Source organism: Manis javanica, chromosome 14 (assembly GCF_040802235.1).
Source record: "Manis javanica isolate MJ-LG chromosome 14, MJ_LKY, whole genome shotgun sequence".
Taxonomy (NCBI): Eukaryota; Metazoa; Chordata; class Mammalia; order Pholidota; family Manidae; genus Manis; species Manis javanica.
Genome location: NC_133169.1, coordinates 10020509 through 10038230, shown reverse-complemented (window position 1 = coordinate 10038230; position 17722 = coordinate 10020509). Strand labels below are relative to the sequence as shown.

The 17722-nt window shown below is 46.3% G+C and overlaps 1 protein-coding gene across 3 annotated transcripts; it reads left to right on the top strand.

Annotated features, from left to right (window-relative positions):
- Positions 1-22: 22 nt before the first annotated feature.
- On the top strand, positions 23-17626 carry PMF1 (polyamine modulated factor 1). Of its 3 annotated transcripts, none has more exons than XM_017639725.3 (5): positions 23-218; positions 13246-13351; positions 14104-14204; positions 15507-15702; positions 17097-17626. In XM_017639725.3, exons 1-5 carry the CDS (start codon positions 58-60, stop codon positions 17148-17150), a joined length of 618 nt encoding a protein of 205 aa, XP_017495214.3. In that variant the 5' UTR covers positions 23-57; the 3' UTR covers positions 17151-17626. The 3 variants fall into 3 exon arrangements, with proteins under 3 accessions (XP_017495214.3, XP_017495215.3, XP_017495213.3); XM_017639726.3 differs by having other exon boundaries at positions 17092-17626; XM_017639724.3 differs by lacking the exon at positions 17097-17626 and adding an exon at positions 16149-16805.
- The last annotated feature ends 96 nt before the right edge of the window (positions 17627-17722 follow it).

Genomic DNA, 17722 nt, shown 5'->3' with positions numbered 1-17722 from the left:
GGAAGCTTCGGTGGGCGGGAAGGCCAGGGCAGTCAGATTTGGCGGTTCAGCTTCAACATGGCCGAAGGGAGCAGCATCGGTGTAGGCAGCGGCTGTGAGGAAAAGGGGCCTGAGGGGTCGTCCGCGGATTCTGTGCTCTCCAGCACTACCATTTCGAGGGTGAAGCTCCTCGACACCATGGTGGACACTTTTCTCCAGAAGCTGGTCGCCGCCGGCAGGTAAGGCGGAAGAAGCGAAGCAGAGTGCAACTCTCTCAGAAGACTGAGGCGAGCGCTAGGCGAAAAGGGTTTGTCCCGCCGGATTCTCAATCCCGCGAGATCAGGACGCTGGAGGGCAAACAGTCACGTGGGCCTCACGGGTGGCGGGTTGCCCATCGGTTTTAATCCACCAATACTCAGTTCCTAGCGTCGGAGGTCGCGTGCGGTTTGCCAACACTGGTGACGAGTACCCGGCCGGGGACGCCCGCTACTCCTTCCTCCACTACGCCTCCTTTGGACTGAAACTTCCGGGGGGTGGGAGGAAAGATTCAGGCTTTGGGCTTAGGTTAGGGGTCCACCCCTGGCCCCACACCATGTGAGCAGGCCTTGACCGCTCTGTACCTCGGTTCCTCATCAATAAGAGGGCAATAACGGTACCTTTCTCTCAAGGTCGTTTTGAGAAGTAGTGAGTAAACACACAGAAGGCGCTTAGAACGGTGCCGGCCACGTAAAAAGCATTAGGATTTTAGCTATTGTTATGGGAATAGTATCTTCTTCACTGGGTGGTTAGAAAACTGAATGTATTACCACAGAAAGAAATATTTCCTGTCTTGATTTTTATTTTATATGAACAATATTATAGCAATGTTGGACACTTGAAAGAATTTTGCACATGATCCTACCACCCCGTGAGAAGGAAAACACTAGATAGGATAATTAGGGGATCCCATTCCGAGGAAGTGACATTGAGCTGAATCTCAAAGAATGTGAAGGAACCAACTTTTGGAAGAACAAGGGCAAAAGCTTATGGAAAAGGGGCAGTTTGTGCAAAGGCCCTGAAATGGTCAGGGCATTCTAGGAACTGGCAGAGGTGTTGCCCACAACACCGTAATCAGAGGGGGAGTAAAATCAGAGGAAGCTGGACAGGCAGGTGACAGTCTTATCATGCAGAGCCTACTTTCCAGAATAATAAACTTGATAAAATAATTTGTAATTATTTTTATGGACTACACTATCATCATATGTCTAGACAAGGTCCCTCCTCTGTTTTTTAATGAGTTAATTTCCCCTACCCAGTACTGACCTCCTGTCCTCTCCCCATAAACCCTACTTTCTGTTTACTTTATGTCCTCCATTTATTCCTGTACAAATATTTATTTACCATCTATAGTGTCCCAGATTCTGTTCTAGGAGCTGGAGATAGAGCCGTGATCGAGAAAGAAGGTCCCTTCTCTCATGGAATAGACATTCGAAGGGGCCATAAAGAAAAATAAATTGGTGTAAAGGAATAGAGAGCAGTAGGAAGAAGGATCTGGGTTAATGAGAATGCAAGGAAGTGAGTTTTGAATGTATTTTCATCCATTGCAAAATGTGTTTTGTCTGTGTAGGTTCAAGTCTATATGAATGGTAATTGAGCGACATGTGCTTTTTTTCCACTCAACACTATTTATGAAAAAATACCTAACACAGTAATATCGATGCATGTAGTTCAGAGCTTCTCAGTGCAGCTTATCATTGCATCATGTGCATCTAGCACGTAGCCACTCCCTTGCACGGACACCTGGCTGCTTCCAACTGCCTCTACCACAAATTATGCCGGGGTGAGTATCCTTGTGCCTCTCCTCATGGACTAGTGCTAGAATTTCTCTGAGCTCTGTAATGGAGAGGGCTCACTGGATCCAGCGTTTACCTACGTTTTGTCAGATTGCTTTCCAGAAAACTGTTTTTACCTCCTGCATCTTCACCATCATTGTTATCCACCATTCTAATCATGCCATCTGAAGGTATGAAAGGGGTATCTCATTGTTTTAATTTGCATGTCCCTTATTCCTCATACGTTTGGGCATTTCATTATTTGTTAGTCATTTGGCTTCCTCTTCTGTGAACTGCCTACTCATTTCCGACATCTATTTTTTTTACAATGGGGGTTTTATCTCGGTGATGTGCTGGAGTTCCTGATATAGCCTAGAAATCAATCCCTTGTCAGTTTTAGATTGAAGAAAGAAATATCTCTATTAGGTGTTAACTTTTATAATGTCCTTTGAGGAACAGAAAATTTTAATTAAATAAAAAACAATGCAGATTTTAGTTTTTTACACTAGTATGTAGTCATACTTTTCTAGTTTTATCTAGTTTATTAAAAATAAGCCAGTCGTACTTTTTTAGTTTTCCCAGTCATTGTCAACTAAACAGTTCAACCTTCTCCACTACTTTATGGAGTCCTGTTTATCATTTGTCATCCTTTAGTTGTTTACAAAAGGATAAAGCAGAAAGAAAACTGCAATCATCCCAGGAGACCCCCTTACAAATTGTGTAAATCCTCTTGACCCTCCTATTTCTGTCTCTGGACTAACTCGGCATCCCTCTATCAGTTGTGACAAATTGTTAGGATTGCCTAATCAATTAATTTTTTAAAATTCCTTCATTTTCATGTAATTCTTTTCTTCACTTTATGGTTTATGTTTTTGAGCTTTTACTTATAAAAGCTATACTCATACCTAGGTCACAATGATAAATTGCAGTGTTTTCTTCTATTAGCTATTTTATCATTTTACTTTTTACTTTAAATCTTTAATTTGTCTCTAGATTAAGATGTTAAAACAGTGGTCTCAGCCAGTCTTAATTTTCTAGTTTTCCCAATCACTGTCAACTAAACAGTTCATCTGTCCTCATTGCTTTATGGAGCTCCCTTTATCATATGTCAGAGTTCTTTAGCCTGTTGTGCCCTTGGGTCTCTCTTCTGCACCCCCAATCCATTTGCCTGTCTTTGTGTCAGTGCATATGGGATCTTTTTTTTAATTGAAGTATAGTTAATATACAATCTTATATTGGTTTCAGGTATACAACACAGTGTTTCAACAGTTACCCACAAATTAAATCCTCACCCCAACTAGTGCAGTTACTCTCTGTCAATATAGAAAGATGGTACAGAATCATTGGCTATATTCTCCATGCTGTTTGACCATCCCTGTGACCTAAGACACGTCTTAGTGTCTATGAGTCTACTGCTTTTCTGTTCATTTTGTTCTGTTTTGTTTTCAGATTCCACAAATAAGTGAAATCATATCATATTTATCTTTCTCCACGTGGCGTATTTCACTCAGCAAAATACCTTTTGGGCCCATCCGTGTTGTTTCAAATGGCAGGATTTGATTCTTTTTTATGGCTGAATAATATTCCACTGCGTGTTTGTACCACATCTTCTTTATCTATTCTTCTATTTGATGGACACTTAGGTTGCTTCCATATCTTGGCTTTTGTAAATAATGCTGCAGTGAACATAGGGGTGCACCTTGCTTTTCAAATTAGTGATTTTGCTTTCTTCAGGTAAATTCCCAGAAGTAGAATTACTGAGTTGTGTGGTATTTCTATTTTAGTTTTTTGAGGAACCTCCATACTGCTTTCCACAGTGCCTGCACCAGTTTACATCCCCACCAACAGTGTGGGAGGGTGCCCTTTTCTCCACACCCTCACGAACACTTGTTATTTTTGTCTTTTGGATAGTGGCCATTCTGACTAGTGTGAGGTGATCTCTCATTGTGATTTTGATTTGCATTTCCATGATGATTAGCGATGTGGAGCATCTTTGCATGTGCCTGTTGGCTATCTGTTTCTTTGGAGAAATGTCTATTCAGGTCCTCTGCCCATTTTTTAATCGGGTTATTTATTTTTTTGGTGTTTAGTTGTATGAGTTGATTACTTGGACAAATCATGTACAAGTATATGCTCCCATACCATATAGGTCGCCTTTTTGTTCTATTGATTGTGTTCTTTGCTGTACAGAAGCTTTTTAATTTGATGTGTCCCCACTTTTTCCATTTTTTATTTTGTTTCCCTTACCTGAAGAGATGTGTCTGGAAAAAAATTGCTCATGATTACGTTCAAGAGATTTTTGCCTGTGTTCTCTGTATATGGATTCTTAATGCCAAGCCTTTGTTGGAAATCTTAAATCTGGTAGAGCATTTCTTTTTTTTTCTCTTTAAAGTTGGCCCAGCTGTTTGGAGACCTTGATTTTGTCCTTATAGACTTTAAAGTGAATTTTTCTGGTCAAACATTCAGCTGCTATTTTGGTTGGGATTGCACTGAATTTATAGATCAGTCTGGGGAGAACTGGCCTCTCTATGATGACATCATCCAGCCACAAACAGATATGATCTATCCATTTAACCAGATTGTCTTTTGTGTCTTTTAGTAGATTTTAAAGTTTGTAAATAGAGTCGTGCATTCTTTCTTAGGTTACTGCCTAATACTTCATAGTTTTTGTTACTATTGTGAATATTCTCTTATTTTTTATTTTCTTTTAAATTAGTTAACAATGGGTTAGAGAAATTATTGATTATTGTCAGATAATTTTATATCTAGCAGTCTTGCTCCATTCTTATTAAAGTATAACTTCCTCAAAGTGCACAAGTCATGTGTTTAGCTTGATAACGTTTTACAAAATGAGCACACCTGTGTAACTAGCACCCACATCAAGGAATGGAACCCCAGAAGGAACTCATAGGCCCACCCCCTTCTCATCTTTACCTTAAGCTGAAAGGGTATTCACCTTCCTGACTTCTGTTACCATAGATAAGTTTTGCCTGTTTTTTTCTTTTTAACTTTATCAAATGGAATCATATAGTATGTAATCTTTTGTGTCTGGCTTCTTTTCCTCCAAGGACTTCTAGCATTAAATAGTAGAATGATAAATAATCACCCATGTCTTCTTCCTAATGTTCTGAAATCGCTCTATAATTCCCACCAGTGTTAGGTAGAATGAAAGTTCATTTCTCCACATCCTCACCAACACTGGTATTGTCTTTTTGATTATAGCCAGTAGCCATCCTAATGGGTGTAAAGTGGCATCTCATGGTGGCTTGAATTCGTATTTTCCTAATGACTGATGGTGAGCATATTTCATGTGCTTATTGACCATTTGTATATATTTATGGAGAAATGGCTATTCAGATACTTTGCTCATTTTTTAATTGGGTTGTCTTTTTATTGTTAACTTGTAAGAATTCTAATTTTGAGAAATCCCATTTAGATTATTAATATTTATTTAGATTTTTTAAATTGTAAAGAGTTTTTTCTTTGGTTGTTTGTCGTTTTACTGTCTTAGCTAAAAATCTAAATCTAATTTGAGGTCACAAAGATTTGCATGTATGTTTTCTGCTATAAGTTTTATAATTTTAGCTCTTCCATTTAGGTCTTTGAACCATTTTAGGTTAATTTTTGTATACAGTATGAGAAAAGGGCCCAACTCCATTCTTTACATGTAGACATAGTCGTTTAATTTTATAGACTTTGTAATTTTCCATATGATTTGGTTTCCATGTACTCTTTTAAAAGGTTACCCTTTTGTTGTGATTTCTAATTTTATTGCATAGTGGTCAGATAGCACAGTCTACATAATGCTGATTTTTAAAAAAATTTTGACACTTTGACACTGTTTTGTGACAGTTCCACACATACCTGAAAAGAATGTGCAGTATCTGTTCTTGGGTGTAAAATTCTATACTTATTAGTTTGAACTTTTAAATTGTATTATTTAAATCTTTTATATACTCATTTAAAAAATCTTTTTTGGATTGAGCCACCCATTTCTTTTTTTTCTTTTTTTTTCTTTTAGTGTCATTAATCTACAATTACATGAGAAACATTATGTTTACTAGGTTCCCCCGTTCACCAAGTCCCCCCCACAACCCCCATTACAGTCACTGTCCATCAGCATAGTAAGATGTAACCAACCATCAGTAGATGAATGGATAAGGAAGATGTGGTACATATACACAATGGAATACTATTCAGCTAGAAAAAAGAAACATCCTACCATTTGCAACAACATGGATGGAGCTAGAGGGTATTATGCTCAGTGAAATAAGCCAGGCAGAGAAAGACAAATACCAAATGATTTCCCTCATTTGTGGAGTCTAACAATGAAGCAAAATTGAAGGAACAAAACAGCAGCAGACACAGACTCCAAGAAGGGACTGGTGGTTACCAAAGGGGAGGGGTGGGAGAGGGAGGGAGAAGGGGATTGTGGGGTATCATGATTGGTACACATGGTATGTGTGGGGTCATGGGGAAGACAGTAGCTCAGAGAAGACAAGTAGGGACTGTGGCATTTACTACACTGATGGACACTGATGGGGTATGGGGGGAACTCAATAATAAGGATGAATGTAATAACCACATTGTTTTTCTTGTGAAACCTTCATAAGAGTGTGTATCAATGATACCTTAAAAAAAATTATACACAGATTTTTCCAGTGGCGCCTCAGCCCCGTGCTGTCCAAGGGTCAGAGACAGGAGTCTCTCCATAGTAAAGCTAGTTTATTTACATGTCAGTTATCCAGAGGGATATTTTAAACCCCAGATTGATTTCCTCACAACTCAGCATATTTTTCATGTGAATATTAAGCTTGATGAAGAGGGCAGATTAAATGATACATCCAGAGTGACTGGAAGATTATCAGCCTCGTGGGGCTCTCAGCTCCAACAGACCCACTACCCTACTGTCTTCAATTAGAGCATCTTCCTTTCATTGGGTCAGCGGAGGCAAAGCCTCCCAAATCTGCTGTCAGGCTTCAGAACACAGAAACGAGGCCCTGGTGGAGCTTACCATTTGCTACCTCTGCCTTGTTCTCTGAAAATGAAGGGTTCTTTTCTGTCCTCCCAGCCTCCTGGACATTCTGGGAAACAGCTGTTCTGTTTAGCTAAAGCAGGCAGATAAGGCTATCCTCTTTCCGAATTTTGTTACAAATCAGGACCTGCCAAGAGAGGTGGTTGGAGGTAGTGTAGGTGGAACCCCAGCTCAAGACTAGTTAGCACTGATCAGGTGGCCGTGGGACCCGAGACAGCCCGGCAGCTGTGACACTGTGGCGTCAGTCCAAGGCGGTTGGACGAGTGAGAGGCAGATACGGTTCTTAAATTCTGAGATGTCAGACTGGGTCCAATGCCTGTCTGGTCTGGTATTCCAGCCTGGGATGGGCTGTGCAGAGTCTGATTTGTGTAAATTGACTTAAAGCCTACATCTGACAACAACCAAGGAAAGAGCTAATTACAGTTGTACATGAATTGTTAGAGTTTTAAACTAAAGGCAAAGACCATTGGTGTTCACAGGAAAAATGATGACTTGATATATAAAGTATTCTGACTAAATAAATGCCTCGAAACTCTCTCACCCTCTTTGAATGTGCAGATGACGCTTGCTATCGCTCTGATTTGTTTCTGAAGTATGGGCATGACTAATCAGACTGTGGTGTGTGGCTGCAGCCTCATCAGGCTGGTTCTCTCTCCTGCATGTCTCCAAACCATCCGCCTCTCTCCCCACTGTGTCTGTCCCGCTCAAGTCTGTCCTCTCAGCCGCGCTTCCTGAGTCCGTCCTCACACGGCAGCCTGAAGAAGCCTCAAATGCTAATCTGATCATGTCTCATCCCTGCTTAGAACGCCTTCGTAGCTCCTCCTGTCATGATACAGTCCAGACTGTATGAGTCTGGCCTTCCCTGCCTGCCCCACCAGCCTGCAGGCAGTGTGTCGTGAAGGTCAAGGGCACTTGATCCAGAGCCATATGGCTCCACCGTGTTACAGCTTCCCTGGGCCAGGTTCTCTCTGCCTCAGCGTCCTCATCTGAAAAGTGGGGATGGTAAGAGAACCTACTTCATAGAGTTACTGTGAGGATTAAATGAGTTACTCCATACATAGTGTTTAGAACAGTGCCTGATTTTAGTTAGTGCTTAGTAAACATTTCTTGTCCTTATATCTTCACACTAGGTGTGCGCATGTACCCCGCTCTGGCTATGCTACCTGGGCCTTCCTCTGTGCTCTGGCTGACTTACCTGCTGCTTTCTTAGGTCTCAGACATTGCTTCCTACCAAGAATCTCCCCTGAGCCCCTCGCTTGCCCCCTAGGCTATCCCATCCATATCTGTCTTTCCTTTTAAAGGACAATGTACTGCCTTTGAGGGAGGGAATCATACTTCCTCATCTTTGGGTTTGTACCACCAAGCTCAGCCTGGCATGTGGTTGGGGCTCAGTGTTTGTCAAATGGATACAGTAGTCCCCCCCTTAGGGCTTCGCTTTCTGTGATTTTGATTGCCTGCAGTCAATTGAGTCCAGGAAGCAGATGCTGCTCCTTCTGATGTATTGTCAGAAGGTCAGTAGTAGCCAGCGCTTCGTCACAATGCCTGCATCATTGTCTCTTCACACAGGCATTTTATCATCTCACATCATCACAAGGGTGAGTACAGTACAATAAAATATTTTGAGGGAGACCACATTCACATAACTTTTTCAACAGCATGTCATTGTAATTATTCTGTCATTAGTTACTGTTAATCTCTTACTGTGCCTAATATATAAAATAAATTTTATAGGTATGTATGTATAAGAATGAACAGTATAAACAGGGTTCAGTACTATCTGCAGGCTCAGACATCCACCAGGGTTGTTAGAATGTATCCCTGGTAGATAAGAACTACTGTATAATTATCTGATGGTACTTTTTATATTTATGCTAATATTTATCACATCAGAAGTTTTTTTCCTATTTTTTTTTTCAGAAAAAATACCCCAATTACAGATTCTCAGTATCAAGTTTCTTGCAGTTTCCAAATACTCCACGCCATAAAAGGTTTAAGTTTCCCCAGAGACCTAATAACATAAAGATATAATTAAGATTAATTTCTAAAGGATAACTTTTTAATACAGTTTTCATCAGGGAACATTTCTCTGGGTTTTTTCCCTTTACCTTTCAAATCAGTCCTGGGGCTGCCCAGTGCATACGGGACTGAGTAGGGGAGAGGGGAGAAGTCCAAGCAGAGAGACATTCCTCAATGAGATGGGACAGCTGTACATGTGGGGGGTGGGGGGTGGGGAGCATGGATTTTTGTCACGATAATACCCATCTATCCCAGCCTCAGTTTGTCTTGTCCTCTCTGCCTCCCAGTTCTTTCCGGACTGAAGCACAGTCCCTGCCTGCCCTCTGGTGGACGGTCTGTAAAGTAGGCATTCAGGTGGGCAGCAAGCTGGCTACCCTGGAGTGGGTTTGGGGCAAGCCAGTGTCCCCCTCAGCAGGAGGCACACTAACTAGCAGGCTTGTCTGCTCCTCTCATATTTCCATTCCTGCACAGTTTATCTGCATATATAAACCAACAGATTGACAAGCCACCAGAGCTTGATTCTGGGCTTCAGTATAAGTCACATTTTTCTAAAGTTAAACTTATGTGATTAACTCAATTTAGAGTGAGTTTTTAGTGCAGTAAATGAAATGCTTTTTCAGTGAGTTTAAAAACAGTAAGCATGTCCCAGATATACATACTAAGTTTTTAAGAGAAAAAAAAAGAGTCATCTCTGTTTTCAAACCCAGTAAATGTAGTTTTTAGAAGTTACTTTCGTTGATGATAAATATAACCCTTTTCAGGGGCCACAATTTAGCCTTTTCTCTGTATGGGGCCAGCTGATTGTTCCTACAGGTGAGTTGGTTTCTGCACATGGAATTGCAACTTAGGTACAAGTTTGCCTTCTCAACTCTGGAAAGCCAAGTTAGTGACTGTTTACTTCAGAGGGGGCAATGAGGACTGTTCTTTTGAGAGCAGTGGTTATAATTGCAGCTTACAACAGAGCATTTCAGTGTGCTAGGCACTGCACTAAGTGCCTTATATATGTAACCTCAGTTAATCCTCACAGTAATTTAGTGAGTTACAGATACAGTTATATCCCCATTTGACAGAGGAGAAAACTGAGGGTTATAAAAGTGAAGAAGTTTTATAAGGTCACTCAGCTGTTGAGTAGTAGAGGGAGAATTTGAACCCAGGCCAAAGGACAGGTATTCTGTCCTCAGAACCAGTGCCCTGAGCCAGTGTACAGCTGGATGGCCCCTTGTGTACCCTTGGAAGGCCAAGAGCAGGAGAATGTTCCAGCAGAGGGCAAAGGAGGGCCTGGCAGAGAGATCCCTAGGATGCTCTTGGGGAGGACTCCCCGCCAAAGTAGCCCAGGCCATGGAACCAGGCGTCCAGAATGCTGGAGGTGTCCGGGAGCGGGACAGGCTGGGGTCAAGCAGCCCACACCTCAGCTCAGCCCCTGTTCCTTGGTCTGCAGAGTGTCTTATGTGCTCTTGTGTATCTAACACTGTTCTGCGTGCCCAGTAGATAAGAGTGATATTGCAGATGGCATCCCTATCCATGAGGATATTACAGTTCACCTGAGAAGTTAAAACCTGACAGTTGAGATGTAGGGGCTGGGGGGTGGCCTGCCTTGAGTCTTTTTAAGATGTATCACTTTTCCTACTTCTTCATGACTGTATTTTTTCAGGAAATTGATCAGGGCATTCAAACCATTCCCAAGTCTGCCTTGGTTGTTGAAAAGGAATTCCTTGGGGGGCAGGGGTAGTAACTGGAGGAAGGTGGTGAAAAGGTACAAACTTCCAGTCTTAAGTAAATATTAGAGATGTACTGTACGGTCTGATGTGTAGTTACCACTGCTGTGTGCTGGGCTTGAAAGCTGTCACGGAGGAGGTCCTCAGAGTTCCCATTGCAAGGAAAAAAAATTTCTTTTTATCTATATAAGATGATGAATGTTACCTGAACTTCCTATGGTAATCATTATATGTCAAATGATTATGAAATATAGCTTAAACTTATACAGTGCTGTATGTCAATTACATCTCAATGGAACTTAGGAGGGAAAGAACGGAACCACTTTCCTTCTGTTCTCTGCCCTGGGCCTCCAGCCTGGCTGCCTTCCCTTGTGTCCTTGCAGCGTATATTCCCCTGCTTATGTATTTGTACAAATGTGCATATTTCTGGGGTCCTTCCATTGAATTCTCAAACCCCAAGGAGGACACCAGAAGAGTTGACTGGCAGCCCTGGTGGGCAGAATTTGCCTCCCCACTGCTCTGGGCCCCCCTGCTGCCAGCTGCCTGAACTGAGGAGAGGTGTGCCCAGCTCAGGCCGTCCTGGCGAGTGGCCTGGGAGGAGGAACAGGATCTCCTGTGTCCAAGCCAAACCCGTCTCAAGCCACAATTACCTAGTCTCGATTCCAGCCCCGCTTGGGCAGGCATCATGTGTTCCTCCACATTCCTCCATGTAGCCACAGACTGCGTGGCGAGTGGGGCCAGCAAGACAATAACAAGATGTCTGGGGCTCTGTTGAGGGTTGAAAGGACACCCGTTGTCTGTTGTATTGTTCTATTTCATACGTAGGTCGAGTCTCCAACGGGCACTAATATCCAGTGTGTACTGTCAAAACTGTTAGGGGCTCTGTCACCCTTACCCAGAGGTGTGCTGGTGGGTGCTTACAAGGGGCTCTCCAGAAATAAGTTCTGGACTGGCAGTGTTTGCCACTTTCCTAGCTGCAGATACTCCTGAGATTACCCCCAGAACATCACTAAGTACAGAGCTGAGAGAAGGTGGGCAGCAGCACACCTTTACATAGTATTTCCTCGGATAGGTGATACGAACAAGCCCGAGAGCAGAGTAAAATGTGGTAGAATGATTTGGAAGTTTTATGTTCGAGTAGTTAGTACCGTTGTTTTTAATATACTTTATTGTAGGTCATACAATTTTCGATAATGGCTGCTTTTAACAATTGGCTCACAGATATCCTGAAATTTTAACAGTTGCCTCTTGCAAGCCTCTGTGAGCTCCTCAGCACACCACTGTGCCTACTCTTCACCTGTTTGAGAAACGTTTAGGGGCAGGTGCTGGGTGAGGAGGCCTAGAAAGCCAGGAGAGACGGAGGTGCAGCAGTGACTGCCTGGGTGAGGTACGGGCTCACCTTGGGCTCCCGGTACCTGATCCCGTTTGTCCAGGGGCCCGTCAGCCTGACCCACACAGCTGAGGAGGATGAGCGTGATGTGGCTTTCCGTGTGTTGGAGGACTTGTTGGCTCAAACACTGCAGGTCACTTAGCCTTGCTGCTTGGGAGGGGCCTTCCCTCACCGCCCCTCCCCTCAACTTAGAGGTGATCCCGCCCCACCCCGCCCCTGCCCTTTTCCCTCAAAGCGCTCTCTGTGGCCATCCTACATTCTTGCGCAGCTTGCTGCCATCTGCTGGAAGCCCAAGGAGGGCTCTGCTAGGCTCATGCACTCCAGAACACACAGGACCTTGTGGGCAGCCAGCACGTAGCAGCCCTCAGCAAGCATTTGTGGAAGGGCCGGAGAGAGTGTACAGAGAGACGCAGGAAAACAAGCAAGAGGGAGAGCGACAGCCGACAGAGTTCCTTTAACCTATTTGAGTTTCTTTGTCCAAGAGGAGCAAACCCTTGGAGCATCCTGGGTGCCCTCTGATCCTTCCAGCTGCGAGGGTTGTTCACTGAGGTGCCCTCAGCTGCCAGGGACAGACCTGATTTCAAATGGCTTGAACAGAGAAATCCACTACCTCACTAACAGGAAGCCCCAAGGTAGGGTGGCTCCAGGTGGTTGTTTCTTTTCGGCAGCTTGACGATGCCCTCAGAGGCCCTGGTTCTTGCCTTCTTCCTGCTCTGCCTCTTTAGGGTATAAACGCTGCCCTTGGGCCAGGGCCCCGACCGTTGCCAGGAGCTGGAGGCATCACCTGGATATAGTCACGTCCTATAGGAAGGGCATCAGTTCCTTGTGTGGCCTTTGTTAGGAGTAAGGAAGCCTCTCCCAGAGGCCATGTGCCCTGTCCAAATGCAGCCCTATGAGGGCCCTGGCATGACCAGAGGTTCTCAGAGTGTAGTGCCCAGAGCTGCAGCATCAGCGCCAGCTGGGAGCTTGTTAGAAACGGGGTGGGACCCAGCCCTCCGAGGTCTCACAAGCCCTCCTGTGATTGAGGCCCAGTAAAGCCTAACTGTGACCCACCCTTCAGGGGGAAACACCTGAACTCAGCTGGGGCTCTGCTGAGGGGAAGCGGGGAGGGTGGTGGAGCGTAGCCGTCCTTGGTGCCAGGGGCTGCAAAGACGTTCGCATCCACTACCTTTAACCAGGGTCATGAAGCAGACAAGGCTTAGAGCCCTGTGATGAGAGGCAGGGCCTGTCCCGGCAAGAGCTGAAGGCTGGCCTGTGTGTTTAACCCTCCCCACCTTTGCCTTCTCCCCTCCCCGCCAGCTACCAGAGATTCACTGACTGTTACAAGCGCTTCTACCACTTGCAGCCTGAGATGACACAGCGAATCTATGACAAGTTTATAACTCAGTTGCAGACATCTATCCGGGTGAGTGGTAAGAAGCCCAGGAGGTCCCACTGGCTTGGGTCTTGTCTCCAGATTGTCAGCCCCCTGAAGACAGGGACTTTACTCTCATCCCCTCTCTATCCTCAGTCTGCGGCACTGTCCTCTCTGCCTGGCGGGCTGCTTTGGCATTCATCCCCTCCAAACAGCACAGGTATCTTAAACGCCTGTTCTCTTGTTGTCCTGAATTGTTTAAGTGTGTGTTTATATGTTCTCTGCCCCACTAGACCTTGAGAGCAGAACTGAGTCTAACTCCTCTTTGTCTATCCAGCATCTGGTGCAATGCCCAGCACAGGGGAGGCGTATCACAAACGCTGAATTCCCTGGAACTGCATACTGCATAGGATACAAAAAAGGACAGGATTCCATTTCTGTCCTTAACTATGATTGCTCTAGAGAGTTAAATGTCCATGTTATTATGCTCCAGGATGGGCCCCTTAAGCATCAGAATGTATGTGTGGAATCAGCAAGGGGTGCTCTGCGCCTGGGGATGAGGGCAAGGGCTCTAGCACTCCGAGATGATGGGCAGGAGGAGGGGCTTACTGCCAGCTCTTTTTTAATGTTTTACATCTTATGCTTTTTTTTTAATTATAAAAGTCACATGTAGAAAAGTTGGAATGTTTGCATAAAGACACAGGGCAGAAATTAGCCAATATTTTAAGTGCTGCTAGCAGTTTAACATATTTCTGCTAGGGTTTGTTTGGTACCAGTATAGTTCTTTCCTCCTTTCTCTTCAGGAGGAAATCTCTGAAATCAAGGCAGAGGGGAACCTGGAAGCTGTCTTGAATGCCTTGGATGCTATTGTGGAAGAAGGCAATGACCGCAAGGAGCCAGCCTGGTGAGAAGGGCGGGGGGTGTGGTGAGAAGGGCTAGCAGTGCTGTCTTTCCACCAGCCCAGCGAGGCTCACAGAGGAGAGGCCATCCAGTATCGTGTAGGGGCTTTTATGATGGCCCCATATGCATGAGACGGGAGAGGACAGACACCAAACAGCAACCCCAAACTGAACTGCGTGGTGCCCTCTGGGGAAGGAGAGCCCCTTGGCAAGAGCCTGCTCTCCAGGAGTTTGAGGCAGATTGAGGGGAACCTCCCCAGGGAGCTCCTCTCAGGACAGTCTGGCCTATGGGAGAAAGGGGTAGGGGTTGGGAGGAGCCCAACAGCAGATTGGGAGTCATGTCAGGCTGGCCCAGGCATCTGGTTTTTACTCATTGGGTCATTCAATGTTTGGGGAACACCTACTGCAGGCCGCAGACTGTTTTAGATGACAGACTCAGCAGTGGACAGGACACGAGAGACCTGCTCTCCCAGTGCTGACGTGCCAGTGGGTGGCCCTGGGGTGAGGAGTGGAGTAGAGGCCGCCAGGCCCACGAGGCCCTGAGTGCCTGCCTCCTGCCATCCTCTCCTGCCTGAAGCGGGTCCTAGGCTGGAGGGAGTAAATACCATTTTTGTGCTTTCCAATTTTTTTATGCTCTATGACCTTAATACTTAGAGAATTTAGTTTTATAACTGAAAGAAATTTTTTGTAAGACTCTTAGTGGCTTTCACCCCACTGCCCATCAGAGCTCACCCATCTCCTCATTCTGGGCATTTGGAATTCCCCATAATCTTGCCTCCCTGGGCCTGTTGCTCCCTTAACTTCCCACATTAGCCAGCACTGACGGGGCCTCTCTGGGTCTGAGCCTGCTTTCAGGCAGCCAGTCCACCAGGGAAGGCCCATCCTGCCGCCCCCAGCCCCCCAGCTCCCAGTCTGATGGAGTGGATGCACCATCAGGGCACTTGGTCACAAGGCTAGAGGCAGGGACTGAACAGGCGCCTCTAGCCCTGAAGTGTTAAGAGATGAGGGCAGTACGTGGGCAAGAGGAGAATGTGGGGTGGGGTTGGGAAGGCTTAGATGTGGTCCAAGTGAGAAGGGGGAGAGGTGGATTCCTGGGCAGAGAAGTTGGACGAGGAGGTTAGTTCCCATCAAAAGCCAGAGCCATGTGGTTGGGTCTTAGGAAGCGAGCAGGACCACAGGACAGGCCTTGAAAGCAAGCTCGATTTGAGAGTGAAGGTGGGAATGTCACTGATGGGGGTGGAAGTACTACCCTCACCCAGAACACGTCCTCCCCCTCCCATCCCCTGCACCCCCGTCCGGCCCTGCAGGCGCCCGAGCGGGATCCCGGAGAAAGATCTGTGCAGCGCGATGGCGCCCTACCTCCTGCAGCAGCGGGATGCCTTGCGGCGCTGCGTGCAGAAACAGGAGGCCGAGAACAGGCAGCTGGCAGACGCCGTCCTGGCTGGGCGCAGGCAGGTAGAGGAGGTGCAACTGCAGGTCCAGGCCCGGCAGCAGGCCTGGCAGGTGAGTGCCCTTAGGCACATGGGCCCCAGCTGCAGCAGAGGAGAAAACAGGCCCAGAGAGGGCAAGTGACTTGCCCAGAGGTCAGAGTCAGGATGAACCCTCTCTAGCTATGGTGGTTCCTGTACCTGTGACCACTGCCCATTTCCTTTAAAACGTGTACATCAGAATGACTTCTGGAGCCTTCAGCACATCTAAAACAGCATGTGTATCAACAGATGTGTGTCCTTGGAGGCTGAACTCAATTTTTTAAAGTGTCCCAGACTCATTGGGGGCCAACTTGGTGTATAAAGGGGAATTAATTGGGTGACAGGCTGGACAACTCAGATAGGTACAGAGTGATGAGATGGCTCCAAATAGGGCTCCAAAAGAGGGTTTCTAGTAGGGCTTGAGCAGTAGCACCACCGTTGGGTTCTCTCCATCATTGAGATGTGCAACTTATGTTGCAGGTCTCTAAGTCCATGGCTTCCACGTTCCCCTGGTCTTCTCTTTCTGAGACCAGTCAGCTGCAGCCTGAAGGCCCTGCCCTGGCCTGAGCAGGGCCCCAGCCTTGGAGAGCCAGCATCAGGAGAAAGGCGGGGCTTCTCTGCTTCCTCTTGTCCTCACGCCTCCAGCCTCCCCACGTAACAGACTCATCCTAGTGCACAGAGAGCCGGGACCAAGGTGGTGGTGACCAAGGCCCCCAGCCTATGCTGTCTTGTGAGGCAGGTTCCACAGCTCAAAGTTGTGTCCCAGGCATTCTTAGGACCACCCTGCTGAGCCCTCAGGCAAGACCATTACTACTCCATCACCATGAGGCCATGGGTCACTCTCCTGTCTGCGCCATGGCTTCCAAATTGGCCAAATAATGATTCTCAGGTCCTGCCAGCTCTAACATTCAATGCATCTATCTTAAAAGGGGGAACAAAGCCCCTGCTCTTAGAGCCACACCTCAGCCATTGTAGCTACCGATCCTAACCACTGTTAGAAGTGGGTCACTGGATTGAGTGTTCAGTACTGAGCCCTGTGTGGGAGCTTCAGAGGGCTCTTTTCCACCACAGATTCCACGTCTGTAGCCCAACTGAAAATCCACTTAATTCAATAAACTTTACTCTGCTAGAAATCTTTAGTAGGGTCAGAAGATCAGGAGCATACTTTGGGGACCCTTAGTAAAGATGGACTGTGTTCTGGGGGGCCCAGCCTAAGTAGCCAAGGCACGCAGCCTGCCATAAATACCTGTGAGCAGGGGACTTCCTAATATGGCTTGGTCCTAACATGCCCTGATGCGCCGGTGACAGGAGCTCTAGACCTCTGTCACATCACCCTGGGGATACCCAGGCCTGAAGTCAAGACGAGTGGAGGTAAAGGTGTGGATTTTCTCATCTCCCAACTCATCTGTTCTCTCCCATTGAGGTCAGGCTCTCCACAGAGAACAGAAGGAGCTGGTGACCCTGCTGAGGGAACCTGAATGAGGAAGAGACCAGCAGCCCAGGAGCAGAGGGCAGTCAAGGTCGAGGGCCTCTGGCCCAGCATGCTGGGCCTGGGCGAGCTGCCTCTGTGATAGCTGACATGGTGCCCAGTCCCGAAGTAGTGATGGAATTTCCTGGAGATGAGGCCTGAGCAGTCCCTCTGCCACTGTGCCTTAGGGGCTCCTTTGGGGTCACACACAACCCTCAGATCCTTCCCTGTTTTCTTTGAATTTGAGGTGGAAACCGGGGGGAATCTGGCACCATGCTTTCTGCCCTTTAGGTTCTGGCCCACCCCCTACCCCACCGCTGCCTCGCACCACCACGACACACACACCCAAGCTGGTTCCTGAGCCCTCCCTAGGACCTGGCTCAGGGAATCTGTTTTCAGTGTCCACTGATTGCCCCCTTGCTGGCCAGCCTGAGGGCCCTTGCCATGTTCTTCCCACATCCGTAAATAAACTTCCTCCACTACACTGTAATCTGCAAGGATGCATCCTCTGCCTGGGCCTCTCCCACGCTTCTTGTGGGCCAAGCCAAGACCCCCTCCTGGCTCTCAAGGTCTGGCTCCAGTCAAG